The following is a 27,302-nucleotide window of genomic DNA, read 5'->3' as shown; positions in this document are numbered from 1 at the left end:
TACAGGAAAAGGACCGGTGCCCCTTTAACCAAGGGTACGTTTGTTACTCTGTTTTTCACAGTGTATGTTCTGACTATGTATGTTCTGGGAGCTGGAGGAGGGAGAGCTGATGCTGGCGGAGGGTCAGCTGGCCCTGTTGGGACCCGCACCCAATACTGGAGGCGTCCCCGCCCCACTTCGGAGAAGTCAGCGGACGGCGTGCCACCGATTCCGCGCCCTCGCGCAGCGCTGAGGCTGGTGGAGGCCACATTTGTGATGGGGGTATGTTGAGGTGAGGGGTTGGGAGACCACCTTCACCTGCACCACAGAGGAAAATCCTTATGTAAGAATACTTATGCACCCAACTTTTTTGTTCCACCATGTGTCACAATTAAGTGTAATTAGGTATTTTGCACCTTCAAAGTTCTGTGCATATTGTTGGGTCATGGTTTTTGTGCAAACCACAGGCCTCCTTTCAGTCAAACTTGTAACAAACATGCCGCATGTGCTGGAGTGGACTCAATCCCCCAAGATGCAACAGGTTCCATTGATCTTTGAAAGTCAAGGAACTCAGTCTCCCAGAGGATGTAACAGGATGCTGCATGTCCTGGGGTCTGGGCAATGTCACACAAAGGTGTCAAGAACCACCAGGGTCAACTCCTATTGGTCACTCTGGTCCAAGACCTGTGAGGTCACCGGGGCCAATATAAGGAGAGGTCTCCCCAAGCTCTCTCTCTTTCTACAATCCTTCGAAGGCCAGCAGGCTGTCCAGCCTCTCTTCTCCTACATCGCCAAGGGGGGGGGGGGGGTGGGGGCCTGGCTGATCCAGCTTCCTTCTCTATCCAACCCACAACCGGAGGTCAGAGGTGCAGCTCACAGCTCACCCTTCAAGGAAATCTCCTCGCCCTTCAAGCTCTACCAAACTCCTCGTAGCGACGCGATGTCCTGCAGGAAAACTTCAACCAGCATCTGAGCACACCGCTCGACAGAATCGCGAATGCAGAACTCTACGACCACAAAGCCAGGAGACGTCCCAGAACTGCAAACTGAACAACTTCTTTTCCTCTTTCCCTCGGACTGGTAACATAATCTGGGCTTAATAATTATATTACGCTAATTGAACTAGATCTAAATGAGACTGATCTTAATCAATAAATTGGCTATCTTTTCCCTTCTATGAAGGGTGGTGCCCGCGAGAACTTTAACCAATTAAAGTTATGATTTAATATTAATATTTTAAATATTACTGTTTTATATTTTATTTTGATAACCAAATTTATCACCAAATTTTGATAACCAAAAGTATATCAAAATTGGTGTGCCTAAAGGCACACCATTCTATGGTAACACTTTTTACGTACTATTGCACAACAATATTGTGTTGATAAAATGGGAAAAAGTCTGTTTAAATCTATTTGAATTCCAGTTTGTAACAGCACAAAATGGAAAAAAGTCCAAGTGGGGTGAATACTTATGCCAAGCACTGTACATGTGTTTTTCAGAAGCGAAACATTTTCTAAACCACTGGTTTGGTTATTAACAATGTGTTTTAACAGCTTGTTATATACTCAGTCTTTCTAAATATGTCAAATAAATGTAATGGAGAATAAAATATAATTATATATCAGAGTAGATGTATGAAGTAAAAAAGTTGGAATACAAAAGTGAAAGTGCTACATGATGTAAAATGAAAATTAATATTTGTAGAAAAGAAGATCAAATGTACCTAAAAGACGCAAAAAACCTGTTAGGTGAGCACGCAAGATCATTTATGATCCTTCTCATCCTGCTCACCATCTTTTCCACAGACTTCCATCCGGAAAAAGGTTCCGGGCCATCAGGACTAAAACCTCGCGCCATCTGAACAGTTTTTTCCCCATGGCAGTGGGGCTCACAAACAAGCCCCCTGCATCACACTGACTCTGCATCACACTGACTCTGCCCCCCCCCCCGCACATAATTTGTACTTGATATATTAGTGGCACTATCACCAAATCTCTTAGCACCGCACATGCCCATAACTCTGGTACTGTATATATTTTGTTCCATATTGTTGTTTTGTTGTTTTTATATTGTTGCTCTTATATTGTTGTTTCTATATTGTTGTTTTATGTGTAAATATTGTTTTTATATTGCTGTTTTTATATTGTTGTTTTGTTTTTATATTGTTGTTTCTATATTGTTGTTTTATTAATATATTTTGTTTTTATATTGCTGTTTTTATATTGTTGTTTTATGTTCAGTGCACCAATGAACGACACCAAGGCAATTTCCTCTATGTGCAATCATACATGGCAATAAAAATAATTCTGATTCTGATTCTGATGGGATTTTGAGTTGTGGGCAGTAAGCGTCACAGAGGAGGGTGATTAAGATTAATTTGACTTGGACTGCACCGATAGTTTTTGTGTAATTTTGTGTTATTTAATCATCTATTAAATACAAACAAGTATGACAAGTATGCACTGCAAGGCAATATTCCGCAGCAAAAAATAGCCTGAACTGCTGATCTGCCTTTTACAGTTCCATACTAAATCTCTACAAAATAAAATCCATGACATTGTTCCAGTCAATTAAAAGGAATATATCAATCTACATTGAGCTGTCCAACAACAAAATAAATTAAAAAACAAAGTAAAATTCATGAACTTTCTGGAGGAGCATCAAAACACTATAAATTGAAGTTAAGCAGTCTATCAAAAAAATCATCTTAGGGTAAAATTACTGCAATTGGAACTTTTTAAAATGAATAATTCATCTCTCAGTAACAAAACACACCCAGGCCCATAAAGATGTAGTTTGAGTTTCCCCTTTTCAAATTTTCCATTAACTAGATTTCACATATGAAACATTTTCAACAGAACAATCTCAACAGATATTAACAACTAAACAGCTTTAACTGTTCTCTTTGTTACCACTTCTGCTTCCTTGTACTGCCAGGAAATAGGACTACCGTAAAGGCGAACAAAGCAGCGCAGGTTGAAATACAAACGCTCCGTCAGAATCTAGTAATAATAATAACAGGTATGGGTCCGTATAGAACAGAGTCTGGGTCTGGCCCGCCTGATGGTGACATATGTGTTAATGATCGTGGGCGATTTGTTTCGCTTCAGCTTCACTCTTCGGGTGAAACGATGCTCTGATGGGGTGCAGCCACCTTAATTTAACACATCGACTCACATTACGCAATCGACGTATTTACGTAACCGATTACGTTGATTACGTCGACACGTCACCCAGCCCATGTAAACAACCTAAACCTTAAACAAGAAGAAGAAAAGGAAGAAGCTTTAAAGAGCTCCACAGATTCAGACTATTCAGATCAATAGTAATATTTAATCACAAGTGAAGCTTCATCCAATCAGTGTAAAGTACAAAACCAGTTATAGTTTCATTTTCATCGAAACGAAAAGGAATCCAAGCTGGCAGGGATCGTCAACAAAGTGCAACGCCGAAAATTTATACTGCAACATTTTTTAATATTATCACTGTTGAGTCACCAAAATTAATACACAGACAAACGGTATTTTCCTGTTCAGACCACAACCCGCAAATTAGAGAAAATATATTCAGACTTACTTTGGGGGATTTTTATTATTAATAATAATGAACTCCACCCTTGTACAGAGTTACCTGCTACTTGTTTCTAGTTTGTTGTTTGGATTTAAATCAAATATGATCAGTCTTTGTCTGTGTCTCTGCCAGCTTCCTGATCCGGCCCCTTATTTTAAATAAATTCGGTTTTCATTGGATCTGCCTCACTCCTGCATTTGGTTCCACCTGCTCTCCTAACCCTGACTAAATTGTCTCAGATTTCGGCCCTCATTTGGGTAAAATGTGTCTTGGCATTGTAATGGAATATTTAATACATTTGACAGCAGATCTCTTTCTCAGCTGCCTATATACAGTATGCTCTGTTTGGGCCTGTACTGCATCATTACAGGCCTTATTCCACCATGGCACTATCTTCCTCTCTTTTCAGAACAAATTTTGATTATGGATTGCCTGGCTTATGGTGAACGGAATGCTGGGAATGTAGAGAAGGTAGAAGTATGATTAATAAGGGTAATTATATCAGTTCTATAGGTAAATATGGATTTAGTGGAATCAGAGTAGGGCCCTCTGTACGCTGGTCACCTGTTACTCCATGGCTGGGGGCAGAAGCTGATGTGGATCCGTCAATTAAAGAATTATTGCAGAAAGGTGAAATAGGAGATCTGGCAGCACATGTAGACAGTTATCTTAAGAACAGGATAGAGTTTGGCCAGATCTAGTTGGAGAGATCTTAATGATGATCTCTAAATTGGAAGCAGCACAGGTTTATTCTGGGTGCCAGCTCTTGTTGGGACTGAGAGCAATGACGTGGATAGGGCAGCAAAGGCAAGTTTGGGCAGATATACAATAGATGTTCAATTGCCAATTGGAAGAATCTACAAACCATGCCTTGAAAAGACAATATCAAAAGTAACAAGGTTAAGGCTCGGACATTGTGGACTAACAAGTGGGTTGGTGCTTGTGAGAAAACACAGAGACGGCAACTGTGACCAGTGTGGAGTCCTGGTGTCTGTCCAACATATTTTGATATATTGTCCACTCCATGTCAAAGAAAGGAGGGAGCTACTAATAGCAATTGGCAATCTGGGTACTGAAACCTTTTCCATATAAACACTGTTTGGTGACATGATGTACAAGACGGAATGGATAGGAAAGTCTTGCACTCCCTTAAAACTACATATTTATATCTCAATATATAAACTGAGGGCATAAACTGCAGTGACGTTTACCCACCGGTGGGAGGCAGCAATACAGTTAATCGTGCCTGAAAGAAGAAGAAGAAGAAGAAGAAGAAGTAGAAGAAGAAGAAGAAGAAGAAGAAGAAGAAGAAGAAGAAGAAGAAGAAGAAGTAGTAGTAGTAGTTTGGAATAATGGTTTAAACCAGTTTATAACTGTCCAACTTCACGCAGTATGCGAAACTGATGCGAACACATCCTGCGGACATGCTGTGGGCGTCACTTGTGTTCGGTAGGAGTCACATCGATCCTCGACTCGTTTTGCCGCTGAAACAAACGTTGGTTCAGTGTTGACCACTCCCGTAAAGTACATCCGCTGTGTTTGTTTTCTTCAGCAGTGCACGTCGCTGTTTTCTCGGGCCCAGGCTCCTGTTGTGATACACAGGAGTATCGAACCCAGGCTGGAGAGTGCTGCCCAATGTGCCACGAAGGTACGAGACACTGCGGCGTCAACTCGTCCTAGTGAAAGTGAAACTGTTCTGGATCTCCCATATGAGTGAGCGAAACGAGCGGCTCATTAAAGTCACAAAATGGGGCGCTCCATTTTAAGTGGTGATGATGTTGTCGGTCGTCGGAGATCGTCATTTTACAAAGCGCCTGTGTCTGAAGTGCGGTGATACACTGAAGGTGTAGTTGAAACATCAGATAAAAACCCATCACGAGTGATGTAATGTGTTTGTATCTACATCACGTTGAGACAATATAAATCATAGGTAAAAAAAAAGTATAAAAACTCATGACTGTGAGAAAGCCAACGAGCCGTTTGTCAGCTGTATAACACCAGATGTGCTTTAAGGTAACGCCCATATTATCTGGTGAGAGTCCGAACACAGAATAAAACTTGCATTCTTAATAACAGGCTTCACAAACTGATGCTCATTGTTCATAGGAGACACAGGGAGTTATGAAGAATACTCACGCAAGGCCAGCTCCACGCAAAAAGCTATTGTACAGTGCCTTGCATAAGTATTCACCCCCCTTGGACTTTTTCCCATTATGTACTGTTACTAACTGGACTTCAAATAAACTTAAATAAACTTTTTCCCGTTTGATCAACAAAACATGCATAGTACTTTGGAGGTGCAAAATAAATTTTATTGTGACACAAACAATAATGAGAACAAAAAAGTTGACATCTGTTGGGTGCATAAGTATTCACCCCCCTGTGTCAATACTTGGTAGAACCCCCTTTCGCTGCAATTACAGCTGCAAGTCTTTTGGGGTATGTCTCTACCAGCTTTGCACATCTAGAGATGGAAAGGTTTGTACATTCTTCTTGGCAAAAAAGATGAAGCTCAGTCAGATTGGATGGAGACCGTCTGTGAACCGCAATCTTCAAGTCTTGCCATAGATTCTCTATTGGATTGAGGTCTGGGCTTTGACTGGGCCATTTTAAGACATTAACATTCTTTAATCCAAACCATTCCTTTGTAGCTCTGGCTGTATGTTTAGGGTCATTGTCCTGCTGGAAGATGAACCTCCGCCCCAGTCTCGTGTCTTTTGCAGACTGCATCAGATTTTCTTCAAGGATTTCCCTGTATTTGGCTCCATCCATCTCTCCCTCTATTCTGACCAGTTTCCCTGTACCTGCTGAAGAGAAGCATCCCCACAGCATGATGCTACAACCACCATGTTTCACTGTTGGGATGGTGTGCTCAGGGTGATGGGCAGTGTTGGGTTTTCGCCACACATAGCGTTTTGCATTGAGGCCAAAAAGTTCAATTTTGGTCTCATCTGCCCAGGGCACCTCTTCCACATGTTTGCTGTGTCTCCCACATGGCTTCTGGCAAACTCCAAGCGGGATTTTTTATGGATCCCTTTCAACAATGGCTTTCTTCTTGCCACTCTTCCATAAAGGCCAGATTTGTGGAGTAGACGACTAATAGTTGTCCTGTGGACAGATTCTCCCACCTCAGCTGTGGATCTCTGCAACTCCTCCAGAGTAACCATGGGCCTCCTGGTTGCTTCTCTGATTAATGTTCTCCTTGTCCGACTCTTCAGTTTGGGTGGACGGCCTCCTCTTGGTAGGTTTGCGGTTGTGCCATATTCTTTCCATTTTCTTATTATGGATTTTATGGTGCTCAGAGAGATGTTCAAAGCTCTGGATATTTTTTTATAACCTAACCCTGCTTCATATTTCTCCACAACTTTATCCCTGACCTGTTTGGTGAGCTCCTTGGTCTTCATGATGCTGTTTGTTCAGTAATGATCTCCAACAAACTCTGAGTCTGTCACAGAACAGGTGTATTTATACTGAGATTAAATTGCAGACAGGTGGACCCTATTTACTAATTATGTGACTTGCAAATGTGACTTGTGAATGCAATTGGTCCCACCAGATCTTTGTTAGGGGTTTCACAGTGAAGGGGGTGAATACATATGTACTCAACACTTTTCAGATTTTTATTTGTAAATAATTTTGAAATCCATGTAATATTTCCCCCCACTTCCAAATGATGCACTATTTTGTGTTGGTCCATTACATAAACTCACGATGATATAAATTTTAATCTGTGGTTATACCATGACAAAATGTAGAAAAGTCCAAAGGGGGTGAATACTTATGCAAAGCACTGTATGTGCATCGCATTACAATGCACATTCACCAAACACGTGTCATGTTTTATTTCTGACTAAAAGCTCTTACAGGCCTCTCATTACTCATGATTATACTCTTGCTTCACACCAACCAGGATATCAACGAGCCCAACGAGCACACGAAACGGGTCATCACAGTCATCGGAGCATAGAGGTGACGCTCCTTTTCGGCCTGATCAGGGGTGTAGTGGGCAGCGCCATTCCTATAACGTCAGATGCTTTTATGTGAACCACAGCGCATCGATTCCCGTGGTTGGATTTCTGTCACATTTTTATTTTGCCCCATAAAATTGATTTTGTCTGAAGGTAATATTGGCACAAAAAGGCACTTTATTGTTAATGAAGATGTTCCCTGAAGCGTCCTCAAGTGCCTGTATCACATACAACTTTTCTTGTGAAAATACAAAAAATATAGTTGTATTATTAGTATTTATCACTATTATCATCGTTAAACAATGAACTTTATTGTTGAAATGCACCTATCGTAGGTTGCTCTGATTAAAAGTGTCAGCTAAAATAATTTTAATGTAATGTTATGAGCTGCAGTATTGAAATAATTGTGGAAAAGTATTGACACTGTCATGAGTTATGTCCTAACCCAGATGAAAAGAAAGTGGCTTGATGATAAAACAAAACCTTAGTTTATGCCAAAGTTAGCAGGTTAAGCCACTAATCCTGCATCCTTGATCCTGTTGTAATACAAGCATGAACATTGTGCTGTCTTTAACAGGTACCTTCGTTCAGAGTGACTGCACACCATTGTCAGGCACACGCTGCAGACCCTGTGTCAATGGGACTTATATGAATCAACCCAATGGTCTCAAGAAGTGTTTTTCCTGCTCTTCCTGTGTAGCAGGTAAAGTTAGTTACATAGCAAATGTGTGACAAATGAACAGTATGGTCTGTAATTGAAATGTAAAGTAAAGGCAGTATATTTTAATCATAATGATAATCAAACATTTATCTTTTTTTTTTTAGATAATGGTCTCTTTGTCTGGCAGAATTGTACAAACAAAACTGACACAGTTTGTGATGTGTTAAATGGATTCTTCTGCAAAAGTCTGGCGGAAGATACAGGATGCAGTTTGGCAGAGAAGCACACACGCTGTACTGCTGGTCAGAGAATAAAAGAACCTGGTAATAAAAAAATGAAGTGTCTTGTTTGACATTTTTTCCAAGTCTGATAAACTCTGGATTTTGTTACTAAATGTTGGTTCTGTAATGAATGTTATAATCCCATTTTTTCCTTCTTTCTCTAAGGAACCAACAGAGCTGATACAGTGTGTGAAGACTGTCTAATGGGATTTTTTTCACATGATGGTGTGAAGTGTACACCTTGGACAATGTAAGACATTTTCTTTCTTTCCCACTGAGTTGGTGACAGACAGTGGCTGTAGGCATTATGTTAGTACGGTTGTTTTTCCCTCTATCCCTTTGTCTGTCCCATCCTGCTGAACACGATTTCTTAGAAGCACCTTTTTTTTTTTTTTTTTTAACAAATATTCAGTCAAAGTTAAGGATGACTTTTGAGGTCACTTTGAGCTCAATCTCAAGAACACCTAGAGACAATCATTTCAAGTAAGGCTCAAATCTTCTCTCAGACTCACAAATTATCGGATTGGATTTTGGTGATTAAAGGTCATGGGGGCCTCACAAAACATGTTCTGACTTAAGGCGTCTTGATATCTCAAGTCTGCCTTTAGGGAATATCCTCAGATTTTGAATAGAGGTTACCTAGACTCAAAGATGAACCGATTCGATTTCAGTGGCCAAAGGTCACATTGACCCCATGGATCTTGAAATAAAACATGTGTAGACTTTGACTGCACTGGTTGGTAGATGCATACATCCATATGGTGATAATTCTAGTTTAATTATCAAATGACTCTGATCAGTAGCTGATCAGCTGTACCCTGAGGTTACAGATGTGACCCATGTATTTAGATCCATGGGAAATACGTCTACAGTTTCGGAAATTGTGTTAGACAAGTGCATGTTAGAAGGCTCAGGCCTTAGTGTGATATGGAAAAAAAAAACAGAAAAGCAACTCTTCCTCAGGCATGTCTTGATCAGACTGTGTCAGCAACAACAGTCCGTCATCTGTTACATATACATGATATTATAGCATGGATGCAGTGCATGAAGATGAATTTACATGTTAGACTGCAATGGTGCTACGGAGATACTGAGAAAAGGAAACCTAGTGGATTACATATAGGAAACATGGATACGTGATCAAAGTGCACGTTTCATTTTTAAACTTAGTATGATTTGACATGTGAAGTTAATGTGTTTTTACTTTTTTCAACTTGGAAATACTCTATTGATCATTACATCGATTTATAAGATCTCTTAAGTCCTTATTCAAACAAAGCTTAAACACTTGACAAAAAGCCCAAAAGCCCAAATTTGTATCACTGTGCGCTTCTGGAGAAATACAATTTCGGGGCTTTGAGAGTTTTTTATTATTTGCTTATTTATGCCTATTTTATAAAATTTTGAATGGTTTTATCTTTGATTATTCGATCATCACTGTTATCTTCTGTATAATATATATAACAGTATAATACAACTTAAGGAGTCTGTTGAAATGTGCTTGGCAGTTTTCGCAATGAGCTCTGTTCCTTTAATTTATTTCTATTCATTTTACAAACTTCTTTTGATGTGCTTTAGTGCTTGCATTATATTTTGTGTTCATCTTTGTATAATCTTGTGTTGTTGCTGACTTTGTTGTGTTTCTAATCTTACCTGTAAAAAGATGCAGATGTGAACAAGCTTTAAGCTATAATCTGTTACAGTGCATCAAATGGGGAAATTTATTTTAACTGTACATGGTCCCTCTCAAATTGAGTAAAACAGTGTTTGACTTCTCTTATCCAACAGTTGCTCAGAAACCCAAGTTCAGGTCAAAGATGGCAGTCCACGTGCTGATGTCGGTTGCTCAAGTGCATCAACAAATACTTCTGAGAATTTTGTTTTTTTTGTTTGGCTTTGTTACATTTGTTTTTGCGTGTGACCACAATAAACCCTTTTTGCTTCCCTAATAACATCAACTTAATGTCATTAACTCTTCATAATGGCCCGAGCACATATTCAATAATTGAATGGATTAGTGGCAGAAAGTTGGAATATGGGCAGAGAATCCAACGGTGGTCTCTGGTTTGACTCCACGGAGTGACATCACAAAAAACATACCTGGACGGACAACACCTGTATCTGTTCCCTATTGTCTAAGTGCCTACCCCACCCCACTGTCAACGTACTCCTGAGCAAGGCACCTTACTCCCCCAACACCTTCTCTCCGGGCTCTGTGCATGGCTGCCCACTGCTCTGTGTGTCCTCCTGTGTACACCAGATGGGACAAAAGCAGAGAACACATTTTCCACTAACTATTATATTTTCCCACTATTTGTGCATCTTTTTGTATCCCTTACACCACCTGATGATTATGAGTTGTGCTACCTGACATCTGATAAGAAATAATTGTAATTGCATTTTTATTTTAAAGATGTGTCTTAGTCACCAGTACCTATTGATGGTTTTGAGAGTAAACAAACTTAAAAAAAAAGTTGTAACTTTATCAGAAATAGGACAATTAACATTAATGCTAAGGGTCCTATTAGTGCAGCAACTGGAATAGGCTTTTAATTAATTAGGAACACTTATGGATTCGGAAATCTTTGACGGATCTTCTGAAAAGTCTTAGTTTAATACACCTAAAAGAAACATGCCTAAATCCACTGAAGAATAGAATCATACATATCCAAATTCAAAATTAAGATTTTAAAACATCCATATTAACTGGAATCTTTCAAACATTGAATTAACATGCTCTGGATGTAAGATCCCTTTGATCACGACTGTTGTAATGATGATGTCAGCAATGGAACTAAGCAATTGTGATTCCTTTAAAGTATCCAGCTTAAATTTTGAGAGAGGAACAGAGAAACGGCATTTGTAGATCGAAAAGATGTTTCTGCCGTCCTTACTACGGGATTCGGAAAAAGTTTAATCTATCAGCTGGCCCTGATGGTCGCAAACAAGATGGGACACAGGAATGTCGCGTTCCAACCGTGTTATTAAGTTCTTACGGGACCGACTAATGCGATGCGATTTGTTTGATGTGTTGTGTGGCTGTAATCCTAAACGGAGAACTTGTTCGTACCTGCATTCACCTTTATTGTAACTGACTGCTACCCCTGCCACTTTATGCGTACTGTTTTATTCTGTTATTTTGTGTTGGGCTTATTTTGTTTTACACGTAGCGACTCCCCTCGCATAAATACCTGCAGTTTAAGGAGCGGACCATGTTAATAGACGCCCCAGATCCCTCGCTTGTGGACCAGTGAAATAAGACACCTGCCATACAGCGCCGGCACAAGGATATGAGCAGGAGCTACGACCGGACGCGGGCTGTGCGGCATTTCTCAAAAACTACAGTTTAACACCCCTCGCCAGCGGAACGAGGTAAGGAAGCTGGTCCCATTTACTTTGCTGCAGGTAGTGCGGAACGGGAGTCGCTGTCACGTTAACGCATCAGACTTGTCTCGCGGTGATTTGTTTGTTTATTATATTTTAACGTTTTTGTTTGGTTTTATGGATTAAAATATCGTATACTTAATTTTATTCCAGTTTAACGGTGTATTTACGGCTACGATGAAGCTAACAATAAAGAGCTGTGCGACATCAGTAGAGAAACTCTGCGTCATGTTGGGGGGGGGGGGGGGCTGTTACATTAACTGTTTCTCTCAAAAATGCTGATCGTGTTGGTAAGCTCTCCGTGTATCCTTAAATCATTTTTTCAACCCTTGTTTTTACTGATCTTCTACTTCTTCCAGCGTGCGTGCAGTTGAGTTCTGTTGGCAACAACTATGCGTCGCTTTACATACGTCACTTACTACGTTGCTCTGATTGGTTGTAGGTCTATCCAATTGAGCGAAGAGGAATTTTATTTCCTTGTTCGGTTGAAACACGCCCCATAATCACAGCCAAATGGAGCGGTATCAGACTCACATTCTGACTAGAACTGAGTATGACAACGTCAGGCTAGTCTTCACCCTGACTTTGGCCACTAATTTCATTTTTATCAATATTTGAGAGAGATGTACACATTAGGCTACTTGGTGATAAATGCTTCTTGGGTTCCTCTGTTTACTTCTTACTGTTTCCATTACCTCTAATATTAGTTATTTCCATTGTTATTAAATATATGTTTGACACATTAAATAAATGCAAATTGCTTGACAAACCTATTTAACTCAGCAATTCAAACATTGGGATTTGAAAATGTGGATTATCTGAAAAGTGTCACTCATGAAATAAATTGACAAAAATCATAAACATCTGCAGATTTGTTGGGACACGACATTTGGCAAGCCCCCCCCAAAAAACATTATTTGCAGGTACCGATTGTATGTAACCAAATTGGTTTTATAGAATAAAGTGATACGTTTCATGAATAGATTACAGTATTTCAAAAAAAGAAATAATGCATATGAACATAAACATATGCATATCATGGCATTGACACTTTCCAACATCTCCTAAAGCTGTTCTTATATTGTTTTCCAATCTTTCTGATATTAAACATTAAGACGCATCATGGAGTTACCAGTGTGAGGAATTTAGGGGATCAATCAGTATAATTGTAATATAGTATTCATATTATGCTTGCATCAGAATGTACTCACCTGTAAGTAAGAATTATGGAGTTGTCGTTGGCTTACATTGTGCCTATCATATCAACACAAACATGGGATTTTATCTCCAAACTTTTTTCCTGAGGAAGTTTTCACACAGGTTTGTTTAAAGAAAGAAAAGCTTTTTGTTAAATCAAACACAAACAAACAAATAGCAAGCAGATAAATATTTTCAGTAAAAATACAGCAATGTAAAAATAAAACCACAACTCAAATCAGTTTTCAAAAGTGTATTCACCCAGAATGAAAAACAACCAAATAATGGGTAAGAGGTGAGGTGTGTGTGTGTGCGTTTCAACATCCAGAGTTCAATCTGTGTATTTATCAAGTCCATTACAGTCACCCCTAAAGCCCATTTAAGTTAATTTTACTTCAAATCAAGACAAACAAAAAATTGTTGGTGGTTCCACGGATCTTCACAAAACAAAAAATAAGGAAATGAAACAGAAAGAAATATGTACAGGGCCATCATAGTACTGTTGATAGTCAGTATACGGCATAAGGCATCAACTTTTAACTACGCCAGTAATAATAAGTCAAATAATAAGTATACAGTATACATAGGCACACATAATAATAGCCTTTGTCACGTCTAGTTGAAGCAGGAGGAGCCAAGATGCAGAGAAAAAAGGTTTAACAAAAGTGTCCTTTTAATGAGGCAGGGTTCTTAACAAAACAAAGTCCAAAAGGTCCACAAACAGAAAGAAACCACGGTGATCCAAAGTTCTCCAAAAACAATAGAAGGGCAAAAGAAAAAAAAAAGGGAACACTAGTAGACACTTGTAACTAACAATTGAGGGATGATAGAGGAGAAATGACTACGGGTGGATTGACGACCATGTGCGACATGAAACCGACAGAGGTAAGCACAGAGGCTTATATACACAAACAATATGAAATTCACAAACACTCCAACTAAGGCCGGTAGCTCCAGGTAAACTCTACAGAAAGCAAACAATCGACTTGAATTATGACTCTGACTTCTGAGACAAGTCTGCTCCTGAGTGGTGGCAACCTGCAGACTTTACAACGCGCTCTTCAAAGATAAACAGATGATTGTCTCCTAGCTCGGTAGTCAATTCGTATAATGGTTCAGAATGCGCAGGGCTGCTGTTAGGGGCTTGGATTGGACTATTGGATGATTATGGGTGTGAATGTTTTCATGAAATAAAGTTTCAATGTTTGTTAGAATAATGTTATGAGTATTGAGGTGGATGATATAAGCAATACTTTGAGTCTGTCCTGGTATCAAGTTAATGATTGATTTAAACACAGCGAAACCATAACTAACTTGAGGGTATTCTACTTATTGCAAGTCGCTTTAGATAAAAGCTAAATATGTAATATTAATGTAATATATGAAGAAGTATGAACTAGAATGATGTAGTGACTTTTAATGATGAATATGTTTTTATTGGCATATTTTTATTGCTAACATCTTAAATCTTGCCCCTGACAAAGACCACCAATATTACAAATTAACCATTGCTGTGAGTACTAACTGTGGTAATAAATTATATTTCCAATGAATGCTTGACAATAAAAAGCCAACCTGCATTAATAATGTGAAGCCTCATCGAGATAGGATGTGGCAAAGGGAAGAAGAGTCCTCACAACCCTATGAGTGAAAGCTCCCTCTCCACACCAATCCAGAATTCACTCAGTGTCTGTGCTGTAAACCTAAGCCTCAGGGTTGAGTCAGATGTCATCTCAATGAACTGGTCCTCTTCAGTAGAGCTGAAATCAGCAGATGGTGATGTACTGAGCACTGTTTTTGGGATGTACTTTTGAAAGAATCCTGTCAGGGACGAGATGTGGTCCCTAAGACGTAGAATCACTGTGGTGGCTCCAGCATCACTGGTGTAGGCAAACTCACCCAGATTCTTAAAGGAATCAGTATTTCCCTGATCAAGTCGCCTGCCCATCATCTCAAGCTTTCGGTTGAATGCACTGATCTTGTAAGCCAGGTGTGGAAAGTGCTTTTCTCTGCCTTGAAGCTGAAGATTTAATTCATTCAGCTTTCCAGATACATCGCTGAGGTAGGCCAGTTTCGTGCCTGCAATCCCCTCCTTTTTCCTGCCATGGTCTGTGCTCCATCTGTGCAAACTCCTTCACAGTTTCCCCACTTCAGTCCATGTTCTGTCATGTAACAGTCAAGAAGCTTACAGAGCTCATCAGCTGTGGCTCTACTTTGGACGTACTTGCAAAACAGCAAATCCTCACAGAGTGATTCTGATGTGACAAAGTGAATATAAGCAATAAATAAGCAATCTTTATTGCTATCAGCAGCCTCGTCCACTTGTATGGCAAAACATTTGTCTTTCATTTTTTTTGGTGCTTTGTTCTTCGAGGTAATTTGAAATGTTGCATATACATACGTCTTCCAACTGTGTCAATATACAGGGGAATAAGTTTTGAGGCGCTGGTCTCATCAAGCATCTTTGACACCATATCTAAAGCTTCAGGGAGTATGAGATCCTCTGCTATCATGTGTTTTTTTTGCACTGAGCATTTCTATAAGTGACTTGGAATGATGCCATGGTTGCTTTGCAGTTCACCGATGTAGCTCTGACAAAGCTTTATTCCTGCTGACGATATTCCTCAAGTTTTCTCTGAAAAAACTCGAGTGGCTTATTGATGTGACTAGGGTGTTATGTTTGTAAGTGTGTTCTTAATTAGTTGGGTCTCATACTGAAAGCCGCCAGAGTTTTCAGACACAAAATATACAAAGGTAAATGGTTTTGTATTTATATAGCGCTTTTCTAGTCTGATGATGACCACTCAAAGCTCTTTACAGTACAGTTTTACATTCACCCACACTCACATTCATACAGTGCATCAAATTGCAGAACTTTGTTATTCTATGGGGGGCCATTCAGGGTTCAGCATCTTGCCCAAGGACACTTCGGCATGCAGATAGGTCAGACTGGGGATCGAACCGCCGACATTCAGGTTGGAGGAATACCACACTACCCAAGAGCAAGCATATCTCTCTTTCGGCGGATGTAACTGTGGAGACTTTACTACTGTTATTGCTTGTGCTCTTCATGCCTTTGGTTGAACCTTTACTTATAATTACAATGGACATAGCAGTCAAACTCTCATGCATTGTTGTATCCCCAACAGGTGACTAATGCATTACTGTGCTTTGATAGGGATGCATAGCAGCTTCTCTTAACCATTTTTTCTAAATTAAAAAAATCTGGCAGATATGGCTCCTGTCTGATGCAACATCTACTTGTAACGATCTGTTGCTACAGTATAATGGAGTCTGTGGCTACACACTTGTGAACCGTGACGGGCTTCTTCTTCCAGGTACTGCTCTCATTATTACTCTTCAATTATCCATTATCATTAACCACCTCAACTGACTTGTTTCAGGGTTGTGCAGCAAAAAAAATTAAAGGCTAATGTTGAATACATTTATTCATGGTCTTATCCTCATTAAATAAAATGTCAAAGGTTTACATAATCGAATGTTCAGAGTCATCACTTTGCTCATGCTGTCCATTGCTGCAGCTCCTCTTTTCTGCTTCTGTCTCAAACCTTATATAGGTTATAGCTCCTGCTAAAGCCCTCCCTCCTATTATGTAAATGTGGTGCATTGTGATGTCACATGACATCCCTATGATGTAAAATCATTAAATATTTTTGTCCTTTTAAGTTTATTCCTTTTAAGTAATGTCCCATTTCTTTTGCAGGTAATCCACACTTTGGAATCAGGAGACAGAACATAGCTTTATGCTTTTAGCTCAAAAGAAGCAGCCTTGAAATTTGCCTCTTGTCCAGACAACTTCATTGCAGAGGTCACAGAAAATTCCAAACTCTCCCCTGAACTTTTAGTATAGGTTCTCTAAATTGAATTGAGTTGGGTGCCAGACAAGGCTTCGTCACCCGTCAGCAATTTGAATGTATATAAAAAATGTAAAATTGTTTATGTAAGAGAGTTAACCCGGATAGCTTATTTACATAACTTGAGAACTCTTAATGGAAACTTCTTAATGGAAAGAAGTTTCCACTATACTCTTAAGTTTCCATTAAGAGTATAGCTAGGAGTATACTCATGGTGAGTAAAGTCCGAGTTCAGATTAAGTGTGAGATTGTGTGTGTGGTTGTTGGAGAGGGGAGTTAGAGTCCAATGAAAAGGTATTTTTTTGGATGGTACTTAATCTTCAATTAAAGGGGAGATGATGGGTGAATTTTCTAGCGGTAAAGGGATTTGTTGAAACCATGAGAGTTCCAATAGGAAGAATTAGCTTTTATGGTTAATCCAGGACAGAGTGGATCTAGTTCCAATCCGAGCAGGTTAGATTGGTTATGATAATTCACTTCAGGCTCCAGGGATCACCTTCTTTGCCTCATGGTCCAGGACAATTGTGAAATAAATCAAGCCGTTTCTTGGAATAACTTTCAAGAGACTAGTGATCTCATTACTACAGTTACTCTCACTTCACAGGCTTCCACTCCATGCTGCCTCTAGTACTCTATATCTTTCCAGGTGCTCCAAGTCTTCAGCACTAGGGTAGAAGGGTTAGAGGTTACAGACATACACAGTTCTTACATCCTGACCGGTATCCTCAAATAAAAATTGGTAGTAAGTTATACGGTAAGGTCCTTTCCACTTTTTGGCCAGCTTAGAGGTGAATTTGTCCTTAGCTTGTGACTGAAGGAAATTTCTAACCAAGACTCTTTGTATAGTTTTGAATCCAACATTACAGCATTTTTTGTTGTAGGTCCTCAGTTGCCTTTGTTTTGATTTCCTTATATTTTACTCAACATCTGCTTTGAGTTGTTAGTTGATGGATAACATCATAAACAGATGCATCAGGTGGGTAAATCTTTCCTTTCAGGACTTTATCCTTTGGACAATTGACCTTCCTACCAATTTGTAGATTTGCCGGGTTACCCCTGAGTTTCATGAACATCAGAGTTTATGGCAAATCTGATCTCAACATTAGGTTCTTTATGTTGCTCCTCACAATTTTTTTCCAGGGAAATAGGGCTATTCCCATCTCTTTGATTGGAGTACAGACAGCACTAACTGACAGGGGGAATCCTTGAAAGAGCATCAGGATCCAAAATTTCGTGTATTCCAAAATAAAGTTGAACCGTTGCAATCTTAGTGCCCATCTGATCCAACCACTTGTGCTGTTTATTGAGGAGAGGACCCATGTCAAGGCAGAATGGTCTGTAATGAAAGTAAAGAGATTTGGCTCCAGATAGTGTTGCCATCTCTCAAGAGCCCAAATGATTGCAAGGCACTCTTTTTCTGTTACAGAGTAATTTCTCTCAGCTTGTTTCAAAGTTCAACTGGCATAAGCATGAACGACTTCACCTACAATGTCTTCTCTCTGCGTCAACAAAGCTCCAAGACCGGTATTACTTGCATCAGTATAAACAGAGACAGGAATGTCTAGATTTGGTTGACCTATGATGGGTGGGTGAGATCAAACTGGACTTAAATTTCTCAAATGAATTTTGGCATGCTTGACTTCAGAAGAAAGATCCTTTCTTTCTTGAGATCATTTAAGGTCTCAGCAATTTTTAAGAAGTCTGTTAAAAAATGTTGATACCATCTGGCAAGCCCCAAGAAACTCTGAACCCTTGAGGTTAGTCGGTACTGAATTGATCTGAATTGCCTAGACTTTGTAAAGATCAGCACTGACTCCTTGATCAGAGACAATATGTCCCAGGAATCTGATTTCTTGCTGGCAGAATCTAGACTTCTTGAGATTTAGGGTCAGATTAGCTTTTTGGAATCTATCAATTAATGTTCGCAGACATTCGAAATGATGAGTCACAGATGACGAATAAACAATTATGTCATCTAGATATACTAGACAGTTTTGACCCCCAGGCCCACGAAGAATTTCTCCATTAGTCGTTGAAAGGTGGCCGATGCATTGTTGGACATAAGGGCATGACATTGAAATGATACAAGCCAGAATGAGTGACAAAGGCAGTTTTTGCTTTACTATGAGGATCAATGGGTACCTGCCAGTATCCACTATTTAAATCAATTGTGAAGAAAAGGGAGGCTCCAGAGAGGGACGCAAGTATTTCATTGATGTTTTGGAGGGGATATGCATCTGTTTCAGTGACAGCATGGTTCACTAACTCCAGCATTAATCATATCTCTTAACTGTTCTTTCACAATGGCTAGCTTACCAGGGTTCATTCGGTAAGGCCTTTGTTTAATAGATACACAGTTTGTAGTATAGATGGTGTGCTGAAGAGTATCAGTTTTTCCAGGCTGATTGGGGCAAACCTGTGTGCTAGTCTCAAGGAGCCGTCATTATTGTTTCTTTTCTCCATCTTGTAAGATAGCATGTGACACAGCAAGGTTGATGTAATCTTTGGCTTTCAGTCGCACCGGTTCCAGAGAGAGAATGGGAGGTGGAACAGAGCTTATCAGTAAAAGATTCCATACTGGACTGGTCTTTGACCAACTGATGTTTGATTGATTTCATCAGCTTTATTCCCTGGGGGATGGCCACTGCCTGGCCGAGGGATAAGTAACAGGGGTTAGACTTGAAACTGTAAACTAAAAACGTAATCTTTATCGGGCACATTGATTATCATACCAACACTAGAAATGAAATCAAGACCAGGAACCATATCATAGGCTAGAGCATCTGACCCAAGTACGGCTCTAGTTAAAGTGGACAATTGTCCATGGCTCACAGGTGTGTCCAACTTATCATCTGCCTAGCCCCTCCTTTTCCTGTTGAGGAGTGAAGGGCCATTCTTGTCTTTTAGTTCTCTCTTTTCTGCTACAAACACAATTGTCTGGCCCCCTGGTATAAAGTCAGCAATTGTGTGAACACAGCAGAAGATCCTGATCATGATTAACAACAAGCGTTTTGTTGATGAGGCTTCTCACATGCAACAGACACACAAAAAAAGAAAGAATTGAACTTTGTCAAAATGACGAATTTGAGCCACACTTCGAAGACACTGACGAAGATGTAGTTTGTCGTGATTAAAGCTGATCCTGGTTTCAATGTATCGTAAACAAAAGCATGTGATCTCTGCAGCAGAAATATTACGTTACATCCTGCCTTTATCTGCTACCAGAGGGAGATGTCTGAAAACGGTTAATGTCACTTAGGCATGATATGGTGATCATATTAAAAATATCTGTTTCTAACTTGTGGTTTTGCAGATGCAGCCAGGAGAGAATTTGCAGGTGAAGCCCATCACTAAGTGTGAGAGCAGCACACAGACTGACCTACATCCAGTGGAGACAATCATAGTCAAGTCATATGACTGGAATGAGTGGGAACTGCGAAGAAAAGCTATCAGACAGGTGAGCCTGGTGAAATCACACTGTCACTAGTGACCATGTAGTTTAATAGTTTGTTCTTTTTGGTATTTTTGGCATAAAAAAACATCCAGGATAAATAGGCAGGATTTCAGACTGAAAATACACATTGATTTGAATGGCCCTGGCCCAACTTATACTGCAACAAAATGCAGCACAATGTCATTTGTTGCTGCACTGACCTATCACATAAATGGTAGTGCACTTTGCTGGTCGGGTACTTTGTATTAGTGCTATTTATCTCATGAAGAAAAACTTGTTGTTAAAAACCGTGTATTAGTGTCTGATAAATGACCAATTTAGCCAACTGCACGGCTTTAACAAAGCACTGATTCTCATCCAAATCCCTAATGTAATTTATTGACACTGTATTAAGTAAAACGCTATGAAACAAAACTGGATTAGAGGAAAATACCCTCCAGCTAAAATATGTACAGATATGCAGACCACATTAAAGAGGCATATAAAGTTACCTTTTGTGTACTAACAGCTGTTTTGTCTCTGCCATATATAACCAATAAATGTTTTCTATTTCATAATTCCAGGCTAATCTTCGGACCAAAGTTACGCACTCAGCACAGACTGATCTGAGCCACATGAGGCGTGAAAACATCACTCAGACCTGGCTGCCCAAGGACGCCGCCTGTCAAAGCAAGAGAGACGGTGAGAGCAACGTGCCCAGGCCTCAGGTCTACCTGGCAGGTCTGAGGGGACAAAGAGACGGACAGATGGTCAAAACTAACCTGACCAGATCTGTGGATGAATAATCGAGGTGTGTAAAAACAGATGTTGTCGAGTAAAATAGAATATGTGATTGCATATCAACATTTTTTATTAATTTTGCTCTTGTGAGGTCTGGAGGTGACGGCACACATCTTTATAAAGGACTAAGGCAGAATCAGATAATGTTAAAGGATTTGTAAACATGCATTTCCTCATTTAAATCTATGCACATTAAAAGGATGGTGGCCTGGAAAATGTGATAAGCATTATTTTCCAATCCTTACAAGATTCCTACAACTTTTTGCCGTGATACTTTTACACACGAACTTGATTTTGTATGGATTATTGCATACTATCCAAAGAAGTATTCCTATTGATAGCTGCTATGTGTATATGCTTCAACTTATGTTATATGCAGGCCTCAATTCATGAATATTCTTTATATGAATAAGTTTAACGAAAAATAGAGACACAACATTTAATCCTTGATTCATTTTTAACCTTAGTGTCATTGTTGACTCCACCCTCTCCTTAGAAGCCGACATCAAATCCATCACCAAATCCGCCTTTCTTCACCTCAAATCCATCACCAGACACCGGCCTTCACTCCCCGACTCTGTGGCAGAAACCTTCATTCATTTACCTCCTGCCTGGATAACTGAAATGGAGAATGACTGGATTTACTGGATGATAATTGTCTCATTAACACGACACACAGAAGACATGAGGAAAGATAACCACAAAGTGAACGAAATTTTAATAAATATTTATCGAGATAAACGGTATTGCCATTCATCCACAAATGCCAGTTAAAACTTTATTGTGTCAAAGGAAAGGCTTATGTTTACCTGTCCAGGAGTGCCTCTGACTTCTCTGGACTCAAAGGCATCTGGGATAGCACAGTGGAAAAGTGTACTGTGGTCATACGCATAAGAGTTTCAGATCTTTTTTGGAAGAAATGGACGCTGTGTGCTCCAGACCAAAGATGAAAAGGACCATCCAGACTATTACCAGCAACAAGTCCAAAGGCCAGGGTCTGTCATGGTATGGGGTTGTGTCAGTGCCCTGGTTGAAGGTAGCCTACACTTCTGTGATAGCACAATTAATGCTGAAGGGTACATAGGGATTTTGGAGCTGCATATGGTTCATTCAAGACGATGTCTTTTCCAAAGACATCCATGCATATTGCAACAAGACAATGCAAAACCACATTCTGCACACATTACAAAGGCATGGCCGGGAAGAAGAGGCTGGGGGTGCTGGTCTGGAAACCCTGTACTGTTGCACGCCTTAAGACTTGTTTGCAGGAAGAATGGGCCAAAATGATCCCTGACACATTTCATCACTTGGTGTCTCGAGTCCCACAACATCTTTTAAGTGCTGTGAAAAGGAATGGCAACATTGCAAAGTGGTAAACCATTTGATTACAGAAACACATACAAATACAAAATACACTCATTTGAGGGCATTTAAAAGGTTAATGACAGCAGAAACAAATTAGTTCTTGCGTCTGTTTTTCCTCTATCTAGGAAGCAGCGCGACCTGAAAAAACGGGGTGACTGTGGTCAGCCAGAATCGACTTGGCCTTCCTCAAGGACCTGCCCTTGTGCAGGTTATAACCTGTTCATTAAGGTGGTGCCTGCTATCTTGCTGCACACTCTGACAATGTTTTGTAGTTGGTTCCTATTTTTCAAGGCTAGTTACCTACACCAACAAATAAAAGAAAAGGTAAGAACTTATTAATTAAAAAAAAAACAATAAAACATTTTCAGAAAGGTGCTGTCAACATATTGACAACTAAAAACCTTTTCGATAATATTACATTAGCTGATGAGGTTTTCCTACGCAGCGCCCATGTGATGTTCAAAGGTCAGCGTGTGGTGTCCGAAGATATTTGTACAACTTGTACATCCTGACCATTAATCCCTACAGGAGAGATGACGTTTAGATTCTTCCTGAAATCTATGATCATCTCCTCGGTTTTGGCAACATTAATATCTAAAACTCACAACTTACACCAGTCAATAAAATATGTTACTACAGGGTCATCAGAGCTTTAAAAGTGACACAATGACCGAATGATCAGCAAACTTTAAAATATGTGGCCCTTATACTGGATTTGACGTATATTACTATATAAAACAAATAATAAAGGTGAGAGGACACACCACTGCAGTGAACCAGTGAAATACAGAAGATCAAGGTTAACTTGTTTGAGACCTGACAGTTCAAAAATCAATCAGTCAACTTAATCAGTCAATGTTGTGGGTGCTTTTTAACCTTTTACCAAAATTTGTGGCTGCATACACCTTAAGCAGAAGAACAATCAATAAAAACCAGCTGCAGAAAGCTTGTGTTACTTTTTTCACTTTGAAAGGCATCGTTGGGTGAGTTTGGTGTGGAAGAACTAGACTGGCCCGCAGAGAGCACTGACCTCAACCCTATCAACACCTTTGGGATGAACAAGAATGGAGATTGCGAATCAGTCCCTCTTGTCCAACATCACTGTCTGACCTCATAAATGCTCTTGTGGATGAAAGGGCCAACATTTCCACAGACTCACTCCGAAATCTTGTAGAAGGACTTCCCAGAAGAGAGAAGCTGTTACAGCTGCAAAGGGCGGACCAACTCCATATTTATACCTATGGATTTAGAACGGGATGTCATAAAAGCTCCTGTAGGTGTAATGAATAGGTGTCCCAATATAGACAATGTATATATATATATGTATATATATATATAAGTAGTCCATATAGTGTATCTAACACTGTGTTTAAACTATAGTCCTTTAGCAACAGCAAAAACTGATTTAGTGTTATTGTAACACAAATGAGTCAATGCCCCTAATATTGTCTGCACTACTTTTTATTAGAATACTTTTATTCAGGTTTTTTTAACAGCATAGAGTATCTTTGATGTTCAGTACTGCCTTTTTGTATGCAACTACTACAGTATTATTCAATCTGCTACTGTTGATAGATGAATATAATGTGTAATATTACCAAGTTCACCTGTGTTGACCAAATGTACAGGTTTTTAGGTGGATTTAATCCTCCATAACTTAAACTATCTGACAATGTCCTACGTTTATGCTTCCTACTGTTCATATTACAATGTTAGGTCTCAACAATGTTGTACTTTCATGTTGCATTACTTATAATCTTTTCCATGGAAATATTTTTCAGAGACTCTCGATAAAAAACTGAAAGTGTGTTCCACTCAAGAGCTCACTTACAACAACCTCTGACCTGTTGTAAACTCTGTATTTTTCACTAACTAACATGTGCTCCTCCTGGTCTCCAATGAGCACACCTTACCTCACCTCACATGTCCTAGATCCCAGTGTTCAAAGGGTCTCGAAATACAGAAACATCTGATACATATGTAATGGCTGCAAAACTGTGGGATTCTTTACAAAAATGGTGTACTACTGCCGTCTAGTGGCTGGAGTCAGTTTAACATACTGTGACACAACCTGCCTTCTTAAACATGTTTTAACTTTTATTAATTTAAACAGCCATTTAGTTTATTTAGGAAAAGGTGTGTAGTGTACAAACGTACAGTAAATAAAATAATTGAAACCAAAATTCTTCAAAGAAACTTTCAGATGCCACTAAGCATTGGTGGACCTTGGATCACATGACCTCCTCTGCACCACAATGACCTGGTAAGAAGACTAAAATGGCACATGCAAAAGAAGAAGAGCTCATTGACCAAACTCATACGGAGAAGAGATGGTATGTGTGCCGGAGAGCTGAGACCTGCCGAGGATGAACATCAGACCTGTGGAAATTACGATCAAGTCTGATTATCAGGTTACCACAGAGGAACAGGTGAAATAATGCAGTTATTACAGGTTTTTCATTATTGATATTCTTCAATAAACTATTTTTAATTCAGGTTAGCAATAATTTCAACGTTTATTCAGGACTTGATCTTACTTTCAATCATCAGGCATTAATCATGGACAAGTTATAAATCCAGAAAAGATAATCACAACATACATTATATCAAGGTACTACACAGTAAGGTCAAGCAAGATCTTACAAAATTATAGAGAAACCCAACTGTTCCCAGAATGAGCAAACACTTGGCAGCTGAGGGAAGACATTTCTAGAAACAGACTCAATTTGGGCAAGGGGGAGAGAGACCATAAACAGTCGTGTAGCCATCATATATAAGTTTTGGTAGCCTGGTTGCTATAATGAAAATAAGAGAGAGCGTAAGAGTGAGAGAGAGAGCGAGAGAGAAACAAGGGGTATTCTTCATCTTGTCCTATGTATACAGTACAAGTTTAATATATAATAAACAACAACTTTTATTAATTTAGTTAAACCAAACAATCTGACAATTAAAATTACAGCTATACTTGTAATGCAATATTATATATAGAGATGAGTTATAAATATATATTTAAGATGATAATTATTTAAAGTTCAAGCACTCAACTACATTAAATACAATTGTTAGAGCAATGGTGTCTTATTTAAGCTGTCTACTAATTGACCAGCAGGTGACGCCTCAGATCCGCAGTGTTGGGATTGAGGCCTGAACCACCTTGTATCCCTGTTAGAACCTGTGTTTATATTATTCGTCAACGTCCTTGAAGAGCCCTCTTGTTGTTATCTAGCTTTACATCTTCATGCACATGAGAAAATATTTTCAAAACATAATCAAAACAGCGAAATGAAATACATTTTGAAAACAGTAACGGGTCATATTGTAGACATTAACAGGCAGTTATTTCAGGGAATGAAAAAAAAAAAAAAAAAAAGAAATCCTTGATGTAGTAGAAGAACAAGGACGCTCCACTAAGGGGCAAAGGAAGTATTGATAGGTGAGGCAGATCACCTTTATAAACATAATGGATAGTACACAGAAAAGTATTTAACCTTCAGTAAGTTCGTTATAAAGTCAGAGTCGACCAGTGACTAATAGCTAGACTTTCTACGGGTCCAGACAACAGGCCCTGTTCGAAACAGAGTGACAGGTGAATAAGGATTACGGTAACCATAGCGAGACATGAGAAACCCGGCCAAGTTAACCACACTTTAACCCATGCCACCAGGTATTTCGATATTTCCGTTTCAAAATAAAAGCTTCGCCATGATCCTAGAATCCAATCTGTGAGAATCCATTTTATTCTGAAAGGAGGGGCAGGAGATTGTAATGTCATTCAATCCTCCTTGACAATTCATCCGTCAGCAAAGCCTCCGATGTTTTCTAAACGCAAGAAACTTTAAAGTAGCTCGACAAGTTTTCCTTTGGAGAGCGTCGGGATAAGCGCAACTTTCAGACCGTGTGATGTGAACGTTTATCTGTCGACGTGAGCGGTTGATAGGGAGAGTTCAGGCCTGTCCGAGCACCGGGGGAAAAACCAGAGTGCACCATGTATATGCACTGTAACGGATCCACAATGGAGCTGGAGCTGGTGAAGATGAAAACACACTACCGTGGGTGAGTGAACACACACACACACACACACACACACACACACACACACACACACACACACACACACACACACACACACACACACACACACACACACAAACACACACACGCACACGAGCCTGCTCAGCCATGATCGACACACACACACACACACCTGTGGAACCTCAAGTGTCTCCTCACAAAGTCATTGCCGAGTAGTGACTAGAGTCAGGCCCATCCAGAGGCACTAAAAATACTGAGGATACATGTGAGAACATTTGAAGAAAGTGTTTAAATCTCACCCAATAAGTATTTAAGAATATTCAATATTCTTGTATACTTATTGTGAATATTGTGGATATCATATTCAGAATTATTCCTTGTCATTATTAAATCCTCCTCAAACAGTTCTACAATATACTGCCACTTGTTTGTGTGCTGGATGTTGTTTGCAGGGCTTTATAGACAGTTTATGGTGCAGATGGTTTGTGTTCATCCTACCTGGTTTATTTGCTGTGAAAATCTTATTGTGAATTTTTTTCATTCAATTAATTTGCTTCATTCACTGGTGAGGTTTATATATAAGTTTGAATTATTTGCTAAACTGCTGTTATTTTGTCATACATTGCATGTTGGCTAATTCAGTGTGTGTTAAGCAAATTACACAATCTTCGGACCAAAGTTTGCAATATTTCAAACTAAAATGGTTTGTAATTTAACTTTAAGGGATAGTTCACCTTGAAATTTCTCAAATTT

General features: G+C 39.4%; 3 protein-coding genes and 1 long non-coding RNA gene across 9 annotated transcripts in view; all 4 read left to right on the top strand.

Moving 5' to 3' along the window:
* LOC133956300 (tumor necrosis factor receptor superfamily member 14-like) overlaps positions 1 to 3,729 on the top strand; it is a 41,437-nt gene extending 37,708 nt beyond the window's left edge. For all 4 annotated transcript variants that reach the window (XM_062391225.1, XM_062391227.1, XM_062391228.1 and 1 more), the window contains 2 exons: positions 6 to 2,163; positions 2,641 to 3,729. In XM_062391225.1, coding sequence (XP_062247209.1) covers positions 6 to 28 — 23 coding nt within the window. In that variant the 3' untranslated portion in view covers positions 29 to 2,163; positions 2,641 to 3,729. The remainder of the gene's footprint in view (positions 1 to 5; positions 2,164 to 2,640) is intronic.
* Positions 3,730 to 4,814: 1,085 nt separating this feature from the next.
* On the top strand, positions 4,815 to 10,414 carry LOC133956302 (tumor necrosis factor receptor superfamily member 14-like). 2 transcript variants are annotated; one of them, XM_062391232.1, is made up of 6 exons: positions 4,815 to 5,001; positions 5,108 to 5,200; positions 8,098 to 8,223; positions 8,346 to 8,504; positions 8,628 to 8,712; positions 10,251 to 10,414. In XM_062391232.1, the coding sequence occupies exons 1-6, from the start codon at positions 4,956 to 4,958 to the stop codon at positions 10,381 to 10,383; spliced, it is 642 nt and encodes a 213-aa protein (XP_062247216.1). In that variant the 5' UTR covers positions 4,815 to 4,955; the 3' UTR covers positions 10,384 to 10,414. The 2 variants fall into 2 exon arrangements, with proteins under 2 accessions (XP_062247216.1, XP_062247215.1); XM_062391231.1 differs by having other exon boundaries at positions 4,818 to 5,001; positions 5,105 to 5,200.
* A 4,206-nt stretch (positions 10,415 to 14,620) lies between these two features.
* On the top strand, positions 14,621 to 22,723 carry LOC133956303 (uncharacterized). 2 transcript variants are annotated; one of them, XR_009921120.1, is made up of 4 exons: positions 14,621 to 16,381; positions 20,232 to 20,375; positions 20,936 to 21,162; positions 21,649 to 22,723. It is a non-coding gene; the product is annotated as an uncharacterized LOC133956303 (long non-coding RNA). The 2 variants fall into 2 exon arrangements; XR_009921119.1 differs by lacking the exon at positions 14,621 to 16,381 and having other exon boundaries at positions 16,541 to 20,375.
* A 3,578-nt stretch (positions 22,724 to 26,301) lies between these two features.
* The window catches only part of prkcz (protein kinase C, zeta), a 110,694-nt gene continuing 109,693 nt past the window's right edge, over positions 26,302 to 27,302 (top strand). The window contains exon 1 of the mRNA XM_062392474.1: positions 26,302 to 26,570. Coding sequence (XP_062248458.1) covers positions 26,503 to 26,570 — 68 coding nt within the window. The 5' untranslated portion in view covers positions 26,302 to 26,502. The remainder of the gene's footprint in view (positions 26,571 to 27,302) is intronic.

This window comes from Platichthys flesus, chromosome 7, assembly GCF_949316205.1.
Source record: "Platichthys flesus chromosome 7, fPlaFle2.1, whole genome shotgun sequence".
Taxonomy (NCBI): domain Eukaryota; kingdom Metazoa; phylum Chordata; class Actinopteri; order Pleuronectiformes; family Pleuronectidae; genus Platichthys; species Platichthys flesus.
Note: the sequence above shows the minus strand (reverse complement) of the source record. Positions and strands in the feature narration are given on the sequence as shown.